This window comes from Peromyscus eremicus, chromosome 20, assembly GCF_949786415.1.
Source record: "Peromyscus eremicus chromosome 20, PerEre_H2_v1, whole genome shotgun sequence".
NCBI classification, from domain to species: Eukaryota; Metazoa; Chordata; class Mammalia; order Rodentia; family Cricetidae; genus Peromyscus; species Peromyscus eremicus.
This window is the reverse complement of record NC_081436.1, coordinates 18,617,173-18,636,456: the sequence shown is the minus strand read 5'-3', so window position 1 is coordinate 18,636,456 and position 19,284 is coordinate 18,617,173. Positions and strand designations below refer to the sequence as shown.

At 53.6% G+C, this 19,284-nt stretch overlaps 1 protein-coding gene across 1 annotated transcript in view; it reads right to left on the bottom strand.

Moving 5' to 3' along the window:
- The window catches only part of Phf21b (PHD finger protein 21B), a 38,827-nt gene that overhangs the window by 6,338 nt on the left and 13,205 nt on the right, over positions 1–19,284 (bottom strand). Inside the window, exons 2-9 of the mRNA XM_059247999.1 lie at positions 15,605–15,697; positions 12,130–12,480; positions 10,837–10,968; positions 7,006–7,057; positions 5,589–5,665; positions 3,686–3,740; positions 2,419–2,441; positions 263–421 (exon numbers count right to left, since the gene is read on the bottom strand). Coding sequence (XP_059103982.1) covers positions 263–421; positions 2,419–2,441; positions 3,686–3,740; positions 5,589–5,665; positions 7,006–7,057; positions 10,837–10,968; positions 12,130–12,480; positions 15,605–15,697 — 942 coding nt within the window. The remainder of the gene's footprint in view (positions 1–262; positions 422–2,418; positions 2,442–3,685; positions 3,741–5,588; positions 5,666–7,005; positions 7,058–10,836; positions 10,969–12,129; positions 12,481–15,604; positions 15,698–19,284) is intronic.

The window sequence follows — 19,284 nt, the reverse complement described above, 5'->3', positions numbered from 1 at the left end:
TGACATGTTTCCTTGTAGGTTTCTCTCCCTTGTAGAAGCCAGGGGTGGGGGTTGGGGATTTAGCTCAGTGGTAGAGCACTTGCCTAGCAAGCACAAGGCCCTGGGTTCGGTCCCCAGCTCCAGAAAAAAAAAAAAAAAAGCCAGGGATGGGTGCTCAAGACTCCCTGTCACTCTCTTGTGCACCTGCTACACCCATGCTGGGGATCACCCAGAACCCTGTCTCAAATGTGCAGGGGCAGGGTGTGAGCCCATCTGCCCATACCTTCCGCTGGCACTTGGGGCAGACCCACATGCCCTTGGGTGCCGTCTTGAGGGGCGGGTCCAGGCAGCTGAGGTGGTAGGCCCCTGAACAGGTGCCACAGGGCTGCAGGCTGGCTCCTCTCTTGCAGGCAGCACAGAACTCATCATGAGTGATTTCGCTCTGCAAGAGAAGAGAGGGTAGGAAGTGTCTCAGCCAGGCCTAGGCAGCTTGCGGGACTGGGAGGGAGAGACTCCCCCTCGGGGTGATAGTGTTGTGACACGCTAATAGAAGACTGGCGGGTCGGTGTCCCATGGGTGGGGTTCTAGGGCACTCATGCACACCCTGACTGGGGCACTGAGCACTGGAGAGTCACACATCAGGCCTAGCAGTGATGACTCATCCTCATGGATACACCACCTCCGGAAGGGGGCTGTCACCTGACACACATTATACCTTTAGTCCCCTCAACTGCATACGCATCATCTAGTGAGGACCCCCGACACTTAGGTGAGTCACACGTCTGTTTCCACACCCATGGTGAGGATAAGAACAGCTGTCCCTTGGGTGCTGGACAGAACGGGACAGAGCACACGAAATGCCCCCCACTCATGCCAGATGCCCCACAGTGAGGTACGGGATAGAGCCCTTCTGTCCCTCCCAGGGGCCTCGGTACAAGCTCTAGGGACTGTGCCCCCAGCCCACCAGCAGGCTGCACCAAGGAGAGCACCACTGATGACCTATAACACCCGTCCAGGCACCCACAGGTGTAGTGGGTAGCCATTCCAGCTTTGATCTGGAAGTTCCAACCCCCATTGAGGCTTCGGTAACTGTCACGCCTACAAGGCGGGGCCAAGAGAGGGCCCTGAAGACCCGAGATCCGGATGCGCCAGCTCTCTTGGTTCCTGGACCCTGGCCACTGTAGGGAGACCGAGCAGAGTTCTCCAGAGAACACCACTGGACTGCGCCACGCCTTTCCTAGACCCTGCAACCTACCTATCCCTTCATTTGTAAGTTACACCAATAAATAAACCTCCCTTTTAACTACGTGGAGTGGCCTTAATAATTTCACCAATCCACAGGGGCCCTTGTCCCTGTAAGACTGTCAACAGACCTTCCAACTCTAGCATGGAAGTGGTGGGTAGGGATGGCCCTTATCACCAGGGACTTGACACCAGAGGTGTCCCCAAAGGAGGCCTCTAAGTCTCCCATCTATGTCCCTCATCCCGTGCAAAGACCCAGGAAGGGTGTAGCAGTCGCCTAGGGGGTCACACAGGGAGTGGAAATGGAGCCAGGACCCACAATCTGTGCCTCCTGCCTCGAAGCCAAGGCCCCTCCAGGCCTATGGACTTATGGAAAAGGGGAAGTCTTCCACGACCTCATGTGTCCCCTTGTCCGTGTGGTCTGGACACTGGTAGTTTCAATGAACTGTCAGGCCCAAGGGCACCTGTGTTTACTACTGCAGGGTGACCTTGGAAAGCACTGTGGCCACCCAGAGCAGGCTGTAAGCAGTGCCCTTCGCATGCGAGCATGTGGGATAAGGTTCATTCGGAACTAGATTAGAAACTGGGGAAGGGCTGTGGAGATAGTTCAGAGCACAAAGGCACCCGATGCTGAGGCTGGGATCCATCCCTATGACTCACATGATGAAAGGAGAGAACTGAGCTCCACAGGTTGTCCTCTGACCTCTACACTTACACAATGGTACACACACACACACACACACACACACACACACACACACACACACCATAAATAAATGAAAAGGAATAGGTCAGTGAGAGGCCATACACAGGATCCAGGTCCTGACCAGCTAATGCCTCAGATAACAGGGGTGTGAGCTTTGTGGGTGGGTAGTGTTATAGGATCACAACGGGCACATAGGGTGACACCCTGGGAATTATCCCATGGGGTGGGCAACAGAGAACTAAAGATGGCCAGCTCTGCCCAGGGTCACACAGAGAAGCCGGGAGGAGCCAAGGTAAAGGTAGGTGGTACAGTGAGAGCATCCATCCTCAGGACCAGGCGCAGGGGGAGTTCTCTGCAGTAAGGTAGGGCTCAGCCTGGTATGAGGGCATGAGGAAAGCAGGCTTGGTGTCGCGCAAGCTCTGGGTACCAAGGGAAGTTGAAAGCAACGACAGATGTCCCCCACCTCTTCATGTGAAGACGGGGTCACGTACCTTCCAGCAGGGGTCCTCATTGGCTAGCACAGGGAGGAAGGGTGGAGAAGATGTTAGTAGGGGTGGGAAGAGGTCATGGCTGGGGTTCCCCCAGGCTTGGTGTAGCAGAGTCCTTGCCCTAGAGCATGATGGGAGTATCACGAGGCCCAGTGACACCTGAGTTCCCAGAACCACCGTGTGATGAGGGAAGACTCTCTCTGCCTTGGTCCTGGTCAGGACCTACCTGGAGACAGGTTCATTAGATCTGAGCTCATGAGGATCATGGCTGGCACAGTGAGGTGCCTCGGAGACAAAAACAGAATTCAGGGGACCCCTCAGAGTCACCTGCTTCCAGCTCCTTCTGGCTGTGGATCTTTTTTTTTTTTTTTTTTTTTTTTGCATTTTAGGCCGTGATCTCAAACCACACACAGGAAGAAACACAAACAGGATTCTCCTTCCAGGTTCCTAGTGAAACCATCTGTGATGATGCTGTCAGGAACTGTCCACTGACTCAGAGCAGACGTTAGAGGCCCGTTGTGTAGGTCAACGGTCCAAGGGCTAAGGAGCTGCCCACAATCCCAAGACTCAGGCAGCCATTTCCTTTTTCTTCTGAGACAAAGCCTTTCCATAGGTCAGGCTGGCCTGAAACTGACAGCAACCCTCCTGCCTCAGCTTCCTGAGTACTATGACGACAGGGACAAGTGGCTCCTGGCCACGGAGGACAGTTGTCACAGGAGAAAGGGCCCTACTGAATGCTGGATGTATGTCCCTGCCTGTTAGAACTGGACCCAGCACCCAGCACTCCTGGATTAGCCGAGGCTGGCCAACTGCCCAGAGCCAGCCCAGGAGGGAGGGTAGGGTGGGAATGAGCCGCAGCCCGGTTGGGAGATGAGTGCCTGCTCTCTCCAGAGCTGTTCAAGAGTAGGCAGTATGGCTGAACAGGAGGCATGGGTCTCATGCTCCGGCTGCAGATGGAGGTGCAGGGAAGTCAAGGCATCTTCTACACAGGCCCTTGTGGCCTGCCTGCTCAGCCCTTCGGTGAATGGCCCTACCACAGTGAACCTTCAGCCTGGTTCTCTGAGCTGGACACCCAGCACGGGTGTAACTCTGGTGGGCAGCATGTTCCCACCGCAGTGTCTGGATCTAATGGGATGGAGTTGATCCCAGTGGCCCCCCACCTTCCCCAGGGGCCCTGAGAGCAGAGGTCATATGAAGCCCTGGAGAACAGTGGAGAGGTCAGGCTTAGGGAGGAGTGTGGATCTATGGAAGCTCTGGCTCTGGCACTTACCTCGTGCTGTGAGGAACAGGGGGTTGTGGAGATAACTGGAGGCTAGCCGCTTCCTCTGTAGGGACAGAAAGCAGAACCAAAGAATCACTCGTGTGTACAACACCCTGCCCAGGACCCTTCGGGATAGCCTGGACTTCAGGGCAGATACCCTATGTAGAAGACATGGGGAATAAAAACAGATACCAAGGACCCAGGGGCAGAGGGGTAGTCTACAAAGGTTGGTTCTGCTGAGGCCTAGGAATCCCCATCCCAAGTTGTCTTGGGCCGGAAAGTCTCCAAGCATGATAGGTTAGGGACAAAGTCAACACTGCCCTTCCATCTGCCCTCTGACCTTTCTCTGGTTCTACAGTCAGGAGGTGTATGGGCCGACCCCCTCAAATTTCACCTCCATGCATGTGGCCCAAACCTGGCAGTTGCAGAGGCCCAAGAGAGCGGCAGAAGCCTTAGTTTTAGTGACCTCATAGGCCACACACCCCCAGACCTTGGGGTTCCAAGTGGATCTGGCTATAGTAGAAAGATAGTTCTAGAATCAGTTTTGAAGTCTTCTCTCTCTATGGAGCCAAGCTGCACTCAGGGGCAAGGAAGGGACCAGCCAAAGGGCTGCTCTTGGCTTGCATGCTTGTCTAAGGCTCAAGGATCACAGGGTTTTGAGCTGACTGAGTGGCTAAGGAGGCCCCACAGCTCTGGCTGCAGATAGGGATGAGTAGGTTCTGTCCAGAGCACAGAGGGCAGTTTCTTAATAACCACAGGGCTAAGGCCCTGGGGGCAGAATATGTGTTCTTGGTTGGAGGCTAAAGACAGCTTGAAGTTCTTCCTTCCTTCATTTATTTTCAAATCAGAATTTCATGTAGCCCAGGCTAGCCTTGAACTCTCTGTGTAACCAAGGATGACCTTGAACTCCTGATCCCACCACCTCCTAGGAGCTGGGATTATAGGTATATGCACCATGCCTGGTTTAAGCAGTGCTGGGGGCGGCGGGGACTGAACTCAGAACTTAATGGATACCAGGCAGGCAATCCACCAACTGAGCTACACCCTTAGCCACTGACGTTTGTGGGAAAGGTCCCCATGTCTGGGGTCAGGGCTTGCTCCCTGGACCCAGAAGAGAATAGGATGTGTTCAAGAGTGAGCAGCTTCTAAGACTGAAGCAGGGGGGCAAGGCAGGGCAAGGGACAGATGGTGGACAGAGCCTGGGGGGCCACTGTTCTCCCCTGGACAGGGCACTGCAGAATTGGAGCTGAACATGCTCCCTACAAGGGCTCCCCTTCCCAGCTAAATCCAAGTTCATGAGACATGGATTTCGGACCCATATCCTAGAGAAGAGAAATGGGGCCTGGAGAACTAGCTCAGCCGTTAGGAGCACTTGCTGTTCTTCCAAAGGACCCAAGATTGGGTCCCCACTTGCTGCCCACCAGCTGCCCCCAAGGGTTGAGAGAGCACAGGCCTGAGATGTTACAGTCCATCAGAGCCGAGAGCCTCCAGGTGAAGGGCAAGCCATAGTGGGCTCCATGATCAGTGGGTGGCCTGGGTCCCGGTCCCTCGGGCTTTGTACATGAGTCTTTCACAGTAGTCTCATAAGGGACCCAACGCAACAGACAGCTTTTTTTTTTTTTTTTTTTTTTTTAAATGACAGGGTTCTAGGCTGGCCTGAAACTAAAATCCTCCTGTTTCAGCTTCCTGACTTCCGTGTTACAGGTGTGTACCTTCAGTGAGAGTACACTCTGTGTTTCAAATGAATGCTTCCAGCTAGGAAGGATGGGCAAGGAGTCAGTGAGAAAGCTGGCGGAGATCCCAAGGACTCCTCTGGGCCCATCCATCAAATTTTCATCACCGAAGGGGGAGGGGCTCACGAGACTCTACGCTGTTTCTCCCAGCCCCCAGTGGTGGTGCCCCAGAGTCCCACCTCGGTCTCCAAGAAGCCGCTGTAGGCGGGGTTCGCCGTGCTCCTCCTCTTCCGCTCCTGACGCTTGCTCTGGATTTCTGGAAAGGTAGACACAGTGGTCACAGGTTCCTCGCCCAGCAGGGCAGGTCAGGTCAGAGCCTCCAGGAACTGCTTATAGCATGGCTCTGGTGGCCTTAGGATGAGTGTCAGGTAGGGGGATGAGGGGACAGGGACACGCTCCTCAGCATAGGGCCCTGCTGTGGTTTGAATAAGAATGGTCCCCATAGGCTCCTCTATTTGAATGCTTAGTCACTAGGGAGTGGAACTGTTTTGAAAGGATTAGAAGGATTAGGAGGTGTGGCCTCGGAGTAGGTGTGGCCTTGTTGAAGGAAGGGTGTCACTGGAGGTGGGTCTGAGGTTTCAAAAGCCCAAGCCAGGCCCAGGTTAGGTTCTCTCTCTGCTTGTGGATCAGGATGTACCTCTCAGCTACTTCACACCACACCTGCATGCCGCCATGCTCCCTGCCATGATGATAATGGACTGAGCCTCTGAAACTGTGAGCAAACCCCAGTTAAATGCTTTCTTTTCTAAGAGTTGTCTTGGTCACGGTGTCTCCTCACAGCAGTGGGACCGTGACTAAGACAGGCCCCTCTCTGTCTCTTGGGACCCCTGGAGGGCAGCAGCAGAGTGAGTCTCTGGCTCTGCTCAGCCAGGCACAGCTTGGTGCTGCCCATCACTGGCCTGCACATACTGGCCTGTCTGCTTTCCCTCATGTCTCTCTTGCAGGTTGCGACTCTCTCTACCTCCCCAGGTAGCTCCCCGGGGTGCCCATTCCTCATCTCAGTCAGCTTCCTCTTGACCCTCATCACTCTGTGTCACTCTGTGTGCTCCCCATGAGGCACCACAGGCCTCTGTGGAAGAGATCAGGATCCAAATAAATATTGTGGGATCCCAGATCTTAAAGAGAGGTTTTCAAAGGAAGGACCAATTGCATATTAGGGAAAGTGCTCTTGCCTCACTCCCCACAACCCAACAAGCTTGAGGTTTTGGTTTCCCTTATGTTGGAGATGAGGAAATAGGTCCAGAGTGGACCAAACACCAAAGAAGTAAAGAAACATCAGCTCTCGTGGGTTAGTGAATGGCAGGATTGGACCATGACCTCTGTTACTTCACTGTGCGGCCTCTAGGGTGGGGACAGGTCCCTCCACAAGAACATGACAGTGCCACATGAGGCATGTTCAGTCGTGGGATACCCAAAACCAAATGTTTCTTTGGCTTGTCTTGTGACTGTGCCCCTATTACCTGGGGCTGGGCTCCTAAGAGCCTCACATCTGGATAGGGCACAACCATGACCTGGGGCCCCCTGAAGGCTGCTGCATCTACCTAAGGCCCCACCAAGCCCCACCCACCAAACTCCACCCACTGTCCCCATCATTACCTTCCAGGTGTTCTGTTGTGACCAGGCCTAGAGCTACCATGAAGGCGATTTTCTGAGAAGAAAAGGGAGAGAGAGAGAGAGGCATTAACACAGCCAAGTAATCCGAGTCAGCCAGGGACTAACTAGTCCGTGAGCCTCAGGGCTCTACCCTGGGGGTGCCTGGTCATGTGGCCACTGCTCCACATGCTAACATAGTTCCCAGGAAATGTGGGGAACTCAGATGTCCAGAAACGGTCCAACATGAGTGTAGGGGGCTCCTGGGAGTAGCTAGGGGCCTGCGATGGGGCTGGATAACATATCCCTCAAATACACTTTAAAAACCAACAGCATGGGGCTGCCAAGATGGCAGGTGCATGTGAGTAATGAGGAGGGGTGAGCTCAGCCTTCAGCAGGCTCTGGCCTTAAGCAGAAGAGCAGACAGACAGACGGGAGCCACTTCCCGAACCATTCTGACCTTGGAGTGGCCCGTGTGCACATTCAGCACACGGACGCCTGAGTAAACAAGAATGAACTAGGGTCTGGAGAGATGGCTCAGCGGTTAAGAGCACTGGCTGTTCTTCCAGAGGTCCTGAGTTCAATTCCCAGCAACCACATGGTGGCTCACAACCATCTGTAATTCGATCTGGTGACTTCTTCTGGCCTGTAGGCAGAACACTGTATACATAATAAATAAACAAATCTTTTTTTTTAAAGAATGAACTAAAGGAGGAATGTGTCAGCAACATGGAAGATGGAGTCCCACAAGGTACACATTATCTTGGCCCTAGTGAAGCCAGACCCTCTGGGCTGAGTCCTTATATAAACCGCACACAGCGTCTACACAAACCCTACGCATACCCTCTTGGATACTTTAGACCACTTCTGTATGTCTTATACTGCCCCATGTGACAGACACCACATATAAATCACTGTTTTACTGTGTCGTCTGGGGAATCAGGACAGGAGAAATGCCTGTGTGCACTCAGTCTGTATGTAACAGTCATGGCGGAGGAGACACGGGAAGTGAGGGAGACACTGTGGATCTGTGAAACACCATTCCAGCAGGACACGCCCACACTTCAATGACAGGATTCTGTGCTGGGCTTGGCATGCAGCAAATCCAAGTGCTCACTGCCTTTCGAACTTCCCAGAATCTATCCCCTCTCCGTCTCTCTTTTAATATTTTTGACTCTGTGAACCCAAGGATACAGACTGGGCTGGGAGCTTCCTAGAAGCCATAGGAGAAAGGGGCCAGTAGCATAGGTCCAATCCAGCTCTACTGGCCTTTTGGAATGTCTTGGAAATTTATGGAATTTGATGAGGGAGATGAAGCAGGCTTATAGTCTCTTGGAAGTTAAATAATAGGGGCTTCCTCACTCACACCTGTCACCTTTTTTGCAGAAAGTTTGGGACCTGTGAGTGAGGAAGTCAGAGGCGACTCCTGGCAGAGTGGCCGGCCTCTGCAGTACTGTTCTGAGAAGCGTGGCTGTAGCCCACCCTGCCCTGATTCAGCTGCCCACAGTGGAGGTGGCATCTCCGGCTCCCAGCTGCAGGGCTGGGTAGCCTGGGCATGCCCTGGCTCTGCTGGAGACTACTTCCAACCTGCGCACACGCAGCAGGCTCACTGGGCACACAGGCTGCTTGCATCGAGAACACACCCCACCATCTTGTGCCCACACCCCTCGCAACTACCACCAAAACACCCCTCTCAAAGTGTCCAGGCAGGGTTGAGAGAGAGAGAGAGAGAGAGAGAGAGAGAGTTCAAGTCCAGCCTTGGCAATTTAGTGAGACCCAGTTTCAACAGAGGAAGCTAAAGGAGGCTGGGCTATATGACAGCTCAGGGTTTGGAGTGTCGCTCTGTCCCGAGGACCATACAAAAACCAGAACCCATGTCCTGCAATGGCCTGGGGTCCCGCTTGGGCCGGTGAGGTGCCTGGGGGCTGCTGCTCAGTGTTCTGATTGGCACACAGCCTCTTGCAGTTAGGCCTATGCTGCCCAACTCTCTAACTTTAACAAGGGCTTCTACACCAGGGCGTGTTTTGACTGTTCTGTTTAAGCCATTACGCGTATTTACACTAATTATGCAGTTAGATATAATTATACTAATTGTAAAAACGCGCAATAATTGACTAAGATGCACTTCGAGAGAACAAGGAAATGTCATCTGGAGAAACTTCCTGAATGTGGAGAGTGCTGAAAACCTCAAGGCAGGAGAGAGACAGGTGCAGGAGAGTACTACAGGCAGCAAGCCAGCCAGGGCCTTACCCTACAGCTATGTGGAGCTCATACACTGTCACAGGCTAGACCCAATGGGACCTTAGGGCTGGGGTTGTCAAGATGTGGCTCATACAGCAGCTTCATGTTCCAGGAAACCCAGAGGTGGCACTTATTTATTTATTTGCTTGTTTGCTTGCTTATTTATCTATCTATCTATCTATCTATCTATCTATCTATCTATCTATCTATTTATTTATTTATGTGGGTGCGCGCTTGCTGGGTCTCATGTAGCCCAGGCTAGACTCCAACCCAGCGATGGCATTTATTTATTTATTTGTTTATTTGTTTGTTTATTTTTTTTTCGAGACAGGGTTTCTCTGTGTAGCTTTGGAGCCTGTCCTGGAACTCGCTCTGTAGACCAGGCTGGCCTCGAACTCACAGAGATCCGCCTGCCTCTGCATTCCAAGTCTGGGATTAATTAATTAATTAATCTGCTGGGATTAAAGGCGTCCACCACTGCCCGGCTCACTGGAAGTTTCTTAACCCCTGTCTGGCAGCCTTTGTAGCTATGTTTGTCTCAGAAGTGCCCTGAGTTAGTGCCCTTAGAAGGGGGCTTCCCAGGACAAAGACTGCATCTGCCCATCCTGAGTCCCCTGCTCACAGCAAGAGCAGGGTGGAGAGCAGACCCAAGCGTGACCACTGAGGCAGGACGGGCACAGAAAGCAAGTGGTACCTTTGAGACCACAGGCCTTTGCAATCACTAGGAGCTCGGGGGCCCAGGGAAGACTTTGCTGGTGTGGGACCGGCTGGGGCAGGGCACCTGCTGGTAGAGACCTGCTGACTGGACTCTTGTAGGATGAACGAGGGTTCACTGTTGAAATTAGAGTCTGAGTGAGAAGAGCCATATGGAGAAGACCACAGCAGAGCGGGGATGTTCTCCGTGAGCTGGGGCTGTCCCAGCATGGGACAAATACCCGATGAAGCCAGGTCCTTGGAGACAAGCCTTGGTCACCTGCCGGCCCGCTCTGTGATTGCAACTCAACTGTTAAAATGGCTCCATTTATCCCTCTTCCTCTAGGGAGTGGGGGGAGGTGTCACGTGCAACTTCTAGAAAATTCTTAGGGCATCTGAGCTCTACAGTGCTACTGATCTTACTCTATACTCCACAAGCTTCTAGAATTGAATACAAACAGGAAGGAGAGGCAGGGGCCACATGCTGTCCAAGGTGGGAAAACCTCCCTTTCTGGGCTTAGTCCTGAGAGGAACAAGGCTCACAGCCAGGGATCCCTGGAAGGTGGATAATGTCCCTGATCCAGTGGTTCAACTTGGAGTCCTCCAGCAACCCAGGCCTTACCACTCCTGTCTGCAGATGAAGAGCTACACAGGACACAACATGGCTGACACCCAGCCAGGCAGCAAGGTGCTAGAATTCGTGCTGACCATGGCCCTACCCTGCCCGCACAGCCTGGAGAACAGAGGGTCCAGACTCAGCTCACTGGGTGAGCCCTGCTCTGGCAGCTTCCACTGTGCTGGGCTACATCCAATCAAGATCTTCCTAAGGAAGCCATCCCAACCCTGCAAAGAGCCTTGTCTTAAAGCCAAGAAGAGGTTGAGCCCTCCAGCAGGCCACACTACCTCGGGATTCTCCTGGCTGGGGGGCTGATCTTCCTTGGTGGCCTGAGCTCCCTGAGGTGGCTCCTCCGTGGGTGGCCGGGGCTCTGCTGAACTCTCGGGCTGCGTCTGCACTTGAGGCTGAATGATAATGACCTGGAAGACACAGGAAGGATGAGAGGGGCAGGGGTCCAGGTAGGGAGGGGCAGGGAGCAGCTAGGAATCAGGTAGGGCCTGAAAGGTGTATCACAGAGGAACTAGGCTGCCCTGTGTCCAGAGCCTTGCTTCCAAATATCTCCCCACCACCCATTTCTATGAGAGCATTTTTGTGTGAGATGGGCAGGTTTGCAAAGCAAGCAGGCCTGGTTGCAAACCTTACCACTCCCTGGCCTCAGAGAGATTACTCTGTGCCTCTCTGAGCCTCAGCCAACACACTGGGAATGCCAGCCTCCAGGGGGCGCTAAGTCTTTACTCTCAGCTCAAATGCAGGCATACCGAGCTGGGGAGCATTCATTGGCCTCCCCTTCCGGAGATATCAGGTTGGGAGGCAGAGGGACTAGGATGATATGGGGTTGCCTGGGGAAATGGAAAGACATCAGCTACAGGCAAGAGAGTGGGCAGAGGGAACCAAGGGAAAGATTCTTAAAGGGAAAACGGGGTGACCATGTTTCTCCAAAGGCCTCAAACAAGGCAATCTTCAGAGAGCTCTAGAGGACATGGGAAGATGATTTTAGTTTTAGCATTAAAACTAAATTCCTCACAAGAAATCAAGGAGTTCCCTCACACACATCCAGGTAACTGGGGCATAAAACAGCTTTTGACCACTTGACTCTACCAGCAGAGATGGAACATCAGTACTAGACTCTCTTGCAGCTACCCATTCAGCCACACATTACTAGTTCACTAATCCTATATTAATGAATAGCAATTCTCTCAGCCAGATTTGTTTTATCCCATGCCCACTCACCTGTCTCCTTATTTATACAGATTCATTCAGCTGACCACTTATTCATAGCACCACTCACTCATGCTAACATCCATTCATATACCTCTCTTCATTCCTACAGATCTACACCCTTGGCCATGTGCTCATGCTCCATTCACACACTCATCTGCTCACACCTCCTGTCCATTCACACTAATTCATCCTGTTGGTTGTTGGTTCACACTCCCTCCACACACTCACCTGCACCTTTCCCTTCATTCTTTGGCCATGTTGACTATCCCACCACCCAGCTACTCCCCTGCCTAAGCGTCAGCCCCCACAGGAGCCTCCACATGCCACACATCCTCTCGGGGCTTCTGGTGGACACTCACCTTTTTGTCAGCACTGATGAGGAGGGGCTGCACTTTGATGCTGTCGCTGGCCACGGGCACGGTGGTGCTGGGGGTGATGGTGGCAGCATTGCTGGGGGAGGTGGAGATGATGGCATAGGCCACCCCAGCACTGCTCAGGGGTGAGGTGATGGCGGTGGGCTCGGTGAGGGCCTGGGCCTGGCTGCTGGGTGTTGGCACATGGTTGACGGTGTTGTTGGCAGTGGGGAGGGCTGGGCTGGGGTTCTTGATGCTGACCACAGTGGCCTTTTGGAATGTTGGGGGCTGCTTGGGTGGCCGGTCCCTGCCCGGGGTGACAGGGAGGCTGTCTGGAATCAGAGTCTTTGGCCTAACCTGGGAGGAAGGGACCAGTGTGTGGTCAGACAGACAGACACAAGCTTGTAATGAAGGCGTGGCAATGGGCCAAGCCTCAAACAGACAGGCTGAGTCCTACATTAGAGGGGAAGGGACCCTCTAGGACTCCGCTCTCAGTCTCCCTCAGTGGTCATGACTTTGACGCCAAGGCTCAGGCTACTCCATCCACCATCTCCCTTGCTTGGCTCTACACTGAGCTTCTGATCTCCACCCACCCATCCACCCCCAGGCTCAGATGAAGCTGCTCCAGGCTACACTCCCTTCTGGCACAAATGAGAGCAAACTGTGGGGGACAGAGGAGATGGGAGCCAATGAGAGAGCCCAGCTGGAGTGCATCCTCATCACACCAAGTCCATACACAAAGTCCCCCTGTGTCACAGAGGCTGGGATCATGGCCCTTGGGCAGGACCAGGTGAGCCACAGGGCTCCTGCAGTCTCCTGACAAACGTAGTTGGTAGCCCTTGGGCCGTGGGCACCAATCATTCTAAAGAGCCCACACACATGGAGGTGGGACATGGGCTGCAGGCAGTCACCACACAGTGGAGACCATGGCTCCAGTCAGCTTGTGTGGCCAGTCCTGGATCTTAGGGGAGGTGGGTGGTCTTGGAGACACCACGTAACGTCTTCACCCGGGCACTGGAGGTGATGGAAGCCACTTGGCAGGAGCTGCAGACTCTGACCTCATCTCGAGTGAAGTCACTCTACGCCCAGATAGTCCAGGCGAGTTGAGAAAAAATGAGACTTAAAGAGGGACATGATTTGAATCCCATTGAAGCCATGGGGAGGGTGTCCTGGCCATTCCATGGAGGGAAACTGAGGCAAAAGCAGAAGAGGCTTGCCTGGGGAGAATGGTGATAATGATATCATTATCACTAGGGCAGAGGGACCTGAGCCAGGACTGCTGAAGCTGTGTGCTGGGTCCTCCCACTCTCCCTTGCTCTGCTCTGGTGACATTGGGGAGAACCTGCTGGATCCTGACTCTTGGGAAAGTCACCAGGACTCAGTGCGCTGTGGTCATCAAGCATCATGGCTATGAGATCCCTCACTGCCCGACACAAGCTGGCCCTCCATTCTGACAGCCTTACTATCTCTTGCTCTAGCGAGACCTGAGCAAACCAAACCAGGCCCTCCCTATGTTGGGGGCCACGCCACAGCTGGGTAGTGTGTCCAGCCTGTTTGAGTCCGCTGTTTTGTCCTTGTCCAGTATCAGGATCAGACCCCAGACGCTGGGCACAGTGCCACACACAAAGAGGAAACAAGGGAGGGGTCCTATTCCCGCCACCCCTCAGCTGCACATGGCTAGTGCTGCCTGGGAACAAGCTGTTCTCTGCCTCTGAGGAGGACCAGTCGGGGCAGGTGATGTCCTAGGGGTGCTGGGGAGATGACACTCTGCTGGCTCCTTCCTGGTCACCTTCATTACAACACTGGCCAGATGACATTCCCTAACTCCGACCAAACATGGTAAACAGCCATGGGGCAGGTGCTAGACCCTGAGGACAGTTTACCCAGACTCAAACACAGGTTGTCCACTCCAAGGAAATCTTTGGGAACCTGGGAACCTACGATGTTCCCCACAGCCACGTGGAGACCCTGGCCAGCAGATCCCCAGGGAACAGCCTCAGCCCTGCTGCTTTCCTTCCTCAGAGTCCACTTCCACCCCTACAAACTTCCCAGGCCAGCAAGATGAGCCCAGGTGTGTGCTAGGCACCTCTCAGCCAGCCAAGCCAGGGCAGGGGCAGAGGATTTGGGGAGGGGACAGTAAGGGCTGAATGAAAGACAAGAAACCCAGGAGCTGCAGGCAAGAAGAGACTGGGCGGCAGTGCAGACGGAGTGGGGTGTGAGCACATGGGACCAGGTGCCTGTCAGTTGCCTGTCTGTGCTTCTGTGGGGTGGGAGCAGTGTGGAATGCCGGGAGGTGGAGAACTAAGGGAGGGCTGCCTGGGGAACAAAAGCCCCAGAGGAAACAGCACGAGTCCCTCCAGTCCCAACCTTGCTGAAAAACCTTGTGGAGCGGTCCACTGCCAACAGACAAGGACAACCCTGTCTTGATGTCTGATATCTGAGGCGAGGACCCCCATCTCTACCTGCTCTCAGCTCCCCCTCGGGGGGAAAACTCCGGCCTTCCCAGGACCTCTGCCTTGGTTCTCACTCTGCACCTTCTTTCTTTGGTCTACAATATCCACACCCCAGGAGACTTTTGTGGACCTCGGCATGGGACAGGCCATCTCAGAGCTCCCACCAGCCTTTCATACCCCTTGAGAGATCTGTGAGACTTGGACCCTCCTAGGGGCAAGGCCCGTTGGACTTCGGAAATGGTGGGAACTTGGGGTGGGAGCATTGCTTTACCTCATGGACAAGGGCTCAGGACAGCTACTCCCTTTTATCCTTGAGCCAGGGGCATCTGTTCAGCCCCACAGCTTCAAGACAGACAGCCACTGCCTTCATGTCCGCAGCCAGGGGCCCCTAGGCAGTTATGGTACACATAGCAGGCGCTCACCAAAGCTGAGCCATTGGGAGTAAAGGCACTGGCAATAATTCCAGGGTCTAGGTATCTGCTATGTACTGGGTGCAGGTCTAAGTTCTCCCGTGACCGCCAAGGCCAACAGACACAGTAGAGAGCCATCTAGCCCTCTGAGGGAGAAGCCTTCCATCTAAGAGGGTGAAGGGGCTGGGGGACTTGTCCAGGGCATGGAGTCCATCTAGGGATCTAGGCTGGCACCCAGGCCCTACACCCTGCACCACTCACCAGAAAAGGCGTTACTGAAGAGCTCCTCAGACCCTCTGACAGACTCATCATCCAGTATACACTACCTGTGACCCAGCATGGAAAAGCTTTGAGAACCAGTACGCCTGGCAGTAGCTACTCTGGTTGATGCTCGCCGAACTTAACTCCTTTACAAAAGTTTCTGGTCATGGCCCACTCCAGGATTTCACAAGTTTTCACTGTTTGAAAAACGAGATTCCTCACTGTGAAAACTCTGAACCAAAGGCTTTCCCTCATGAATGGACAGAGGGGATGGAGGAGAAGGGGCACAGTCTAAAGGAAGGAGCCAGAGGCAGTGCTGAGGGGCTGGGGACAGACGCAGGACGGACAGACGGTTACCTGAGGTAGCACTGCTGCTCCTTGCCCGGCCAACCTCTGCAGGGAGCTGACCTGAGGACCCGTGACAGGCACTGCAGTGGTGGTTCCCAAAGCCTGAAAGACAGAGAGTGTCACGGTCAGAGCCTGGCAGCCTGGGACCACGGGCTCAGAAACGGCAGACTCTGCTCTTGTTCGCCATAGGATAGTGGGTTTTGTTTGGTTCGCTTAAGTAGTCTATCACCATTTAAGAACAAGTGGAAACTAGAAAAGGAAAAAGGAAAACGTTGCCCAGAAAACAGTCAACCTTTCTGTACATTGGCTTCCCTTTTAAAGCGAAGTTCCTATATGGTGAGACAAAATGCACATACGCGTATCTACATGTGCAAGTGTGCCAGATGTATCTCTGACTGGCCTTGCATTCGCCATATGAGGGTGACTTTGAACTTTGGATCTTCCTGCCTCCACCTCCCAAGTGCTGGAACTGCCAGGCATAGTGGTGCACACCTTTAATCCCAGCACTGGGGAGGCAGAAGCAGGAGGGTCTCTGTGAGTTCAAGGCCAGCCTGGTCTACGGAGCTCCAGGCCAGTCAGAGACCCTGTCTCTGTCCTTAAGCCCTGATGCCTGTGGTCCTAAGCCTTCTTCTTCTTCAGGTTCAGCCCTCTTTCCTGACTTGTGACAGAGCCAGCTTCTGTCTGTCACCTTAGTGATTTACATTCAGGGAAGGGAAAGGGATGGGAAGCCAGGAGAGTGAGGAATGGCCGCGGTTCACCAGAGACCCAGAGCTTCCAGAGGGGCACTGACAGTGACAGCTTCGCTCCCACTCGGCTTGATTCTAAGTTACCAAAAGACACAGCCAGTTGTGCATGGGGCGAGGGGAGTGGTTGTCCAGCCGGCCATGGGAGGTCTGCATAACAGAGCCTGCTGGATGCTTCAACCAAGATCCTGGCCAACTCCACCCAGCCCCACAGCTGTGTGAACACTGCCTGGATTGGGGCACCTGGCTGTTCTTCAGAGGGTACCAAATACAAGGTGCCTTTAAGTTCAGTGTCCCGTGAGTCGGGCTCTTGTGGGGATGGGTTCTGTACTGTACTGTAGGGCCCACTGCCTGGAGCACCAGAGACCTGACAGATCTCAGACCATGCCCAATCTCTAGGATGCTAAAAAGAGCCAGGAGCAAACGTTCTGCTGAGCAAGTTACCAGTATCTTGTTGCTTCTGGGCATGATGGGAGTCCTCTCAGAACATTCCTGTCACCTCTCACAGATGGCCCATCCCCTGCCAATGCCGCACAGACTCTAGGTGCACTCTCCTCGGCACAGGAACTCACACAGGCGTCCATCCTCTCACAGCCTCATAAAGCGCTCATTAACAAGTGGGAAGGCGTTTTGTCTGCGAGGCCTGACCTCTCTGCTTTGCTTCCTGCCGCAATTTATCGATGCAACAGAAGCAGTCGCTTCAGAGGCTGCTGGCTCACTTACAGCCGCATTTCTGTCAAGATAAATGAGCTGCTGATGACGACATTTATAGCTCCGAGCATTTTAATAGGGGTAAGAGGGGCCATAAAAGTCAAAGATAACTTTCCTGTATTAGTTCAGTCCTACAGGCAGTCTGGGAGAGGTGGAGAAGCCAGCACGTGGCCAGGGGGCAGGTTTGGGCAGGCCCTGGCATCTTCAGGAGCAGAAGCTGGCATGGCTTTGGAGAAACTTGTCTTCGGTGAATGTTTCCATGTGTCAAGGAGACTCGACTCATGAGCGTTGGCAGGAATGAAGGAGGCAGCACAGATCTGTTCTAACACCAGTTATACGGGCCACTGAGTGTTTCTTGCTGGTGTCCCCAATGGCCACAGAAGGATGCTTGGGCCACAAAGACTAAAGGGAATGGCCCTGCGGGGTGGGCACTGCACAGCCATGGGATTAGGGGACAGTAGGAAGTGTGTGTGAGAGAGGAGCATCACCCCAGGTGTGAGTAGGACAGAGGGCAACCTGGGGTCAACCCACTCTGGTGACCTCCTTTGTAAAGGACCATGTGTGAAAGGCTTGGTCCCAGGGTGCTGTTGTCCCGGAGAAGTGCTGTGAACCTGCAGAAGACGGGGCTCAGCAGGAGGTCCTTAGGTCTTTGGGGACATAACCTGATGGGGTTACGGGGCCCTTTCTTTCCCTCCTCCATTAGTGCTTCCGCTTTGCTCTGTCATGTGTCCGACATGCTCTCAAGAGCCCCAAAGCCATCCTGGACCTGAATGTCCAGAACTGCTGTGGGGTGTTCTGTATGTTAAATATGTTGCTCTGATCGGTTAATAAATAAAACACTGATTGGCCAGTAGCCAGGCAGGAATTTTAGGCCGGGACAAGGAGAGAGGAGAATTCTGGGAAGTGGAAAGCTGAGTCAGGAGACGCTGCCAGCTGCCACCATGAGTACCAACATGTAAGATACCGGTAAGCCACGAGCCATGTGGCAACTTATAGATTAATAGAAATAGGTTGATTTAAGATATAAGAACAGTTAGCAAGAAGCCTGCCACGGCCATACAGTTTGTAAGCAATATAAATCTCTGTGTAAGTTTACTCAGTTGGGTCTGAGCGGCTGTGGACTGGCGGGTGAGAGAGATTTGTCCTGACTGTGGGCCAGGCAGGACTGGAGAAACTTCAGCTACCCAGAACCATGGGCTAGATAAACCCATTCTCTTACACACTATCTTGGGTCCCTCAGGACAGTGACACAAAGCTGAGGAACACACACCTTCTGGATGGAAAGCCAAAGCTGCCTTTAGCAGGCGCCTCCTCATCACTAAGGAGTGGGGTCCACTCATCTGCCCCAGCACAAAGACAACATATGAAGGCCCCATCGCTACCAGTGGTGGGTCAGAGGGCTTCCGGCTTGAGGCTCACTTCCTCCTCAATCCAGGCTGGGCATAGAGTGGAAGCCAGTCTGCTAGGCTGGAAGTCAGTGGAAACCCTCTGGAGGAAAGGGCTTCCACCTCACCTCTGTCTCACTGTGGTGGCTGATACGGCCGGCTTGGCTCTCATCGCTGAGGCCATCAGTATTAGATCAGATCCTCTTGCCTCTCTTCACACACTCCTGCACCTTCCTACTTCTGATGGCTTCTGTGCGGCACCTTTCCAAGCCCCAAACCAAAACAAATCTTAATGGCAATACACAGAACTCTCTAGTTGATTCTGGTGAGGAAGAGGGTCCCCCTGAGGGTGGAAATTGACTAAATGTGCTGTGTGTGTGGGAACCCTCCCCCAGACTCTCAAAGGTCTTCTCTTTATTTTTCCCCAGACTCCCAAAGATTTTCCCTTTACTTTCTCCCAGACTCCCAAAGGTCCCCTCTTTACTTTCTCCCAGACTCCCAAAGATCTTCTCTTTATTTTTCCCCAGACTCCCAAAGGTCTTCTCTTTACTTTCTCCGCCAAACTCCAACGAGGTAGTGGCTAGCACAGCCTCAGGTGGCACACGGGACATCAGAAGCCACACTGGCAAGGCCACCATACAAGAAGCTTTCTGATGATTGTAGCCAGGAGGGGTCACCATAGCAACATCCACCACAGCATCCAGACAGGACTGGGAATACTGGGGCTGGAGATGTCTGCTGCGTGAGTGGCCTTGAGCTGCCTTCCAGGGACATGTGGCATGATTCCTGCTCATGACTTCAGAGCACTGAGTTCCATTGATTCCTTGAGGTCCCAAGAGCAATGACTTCC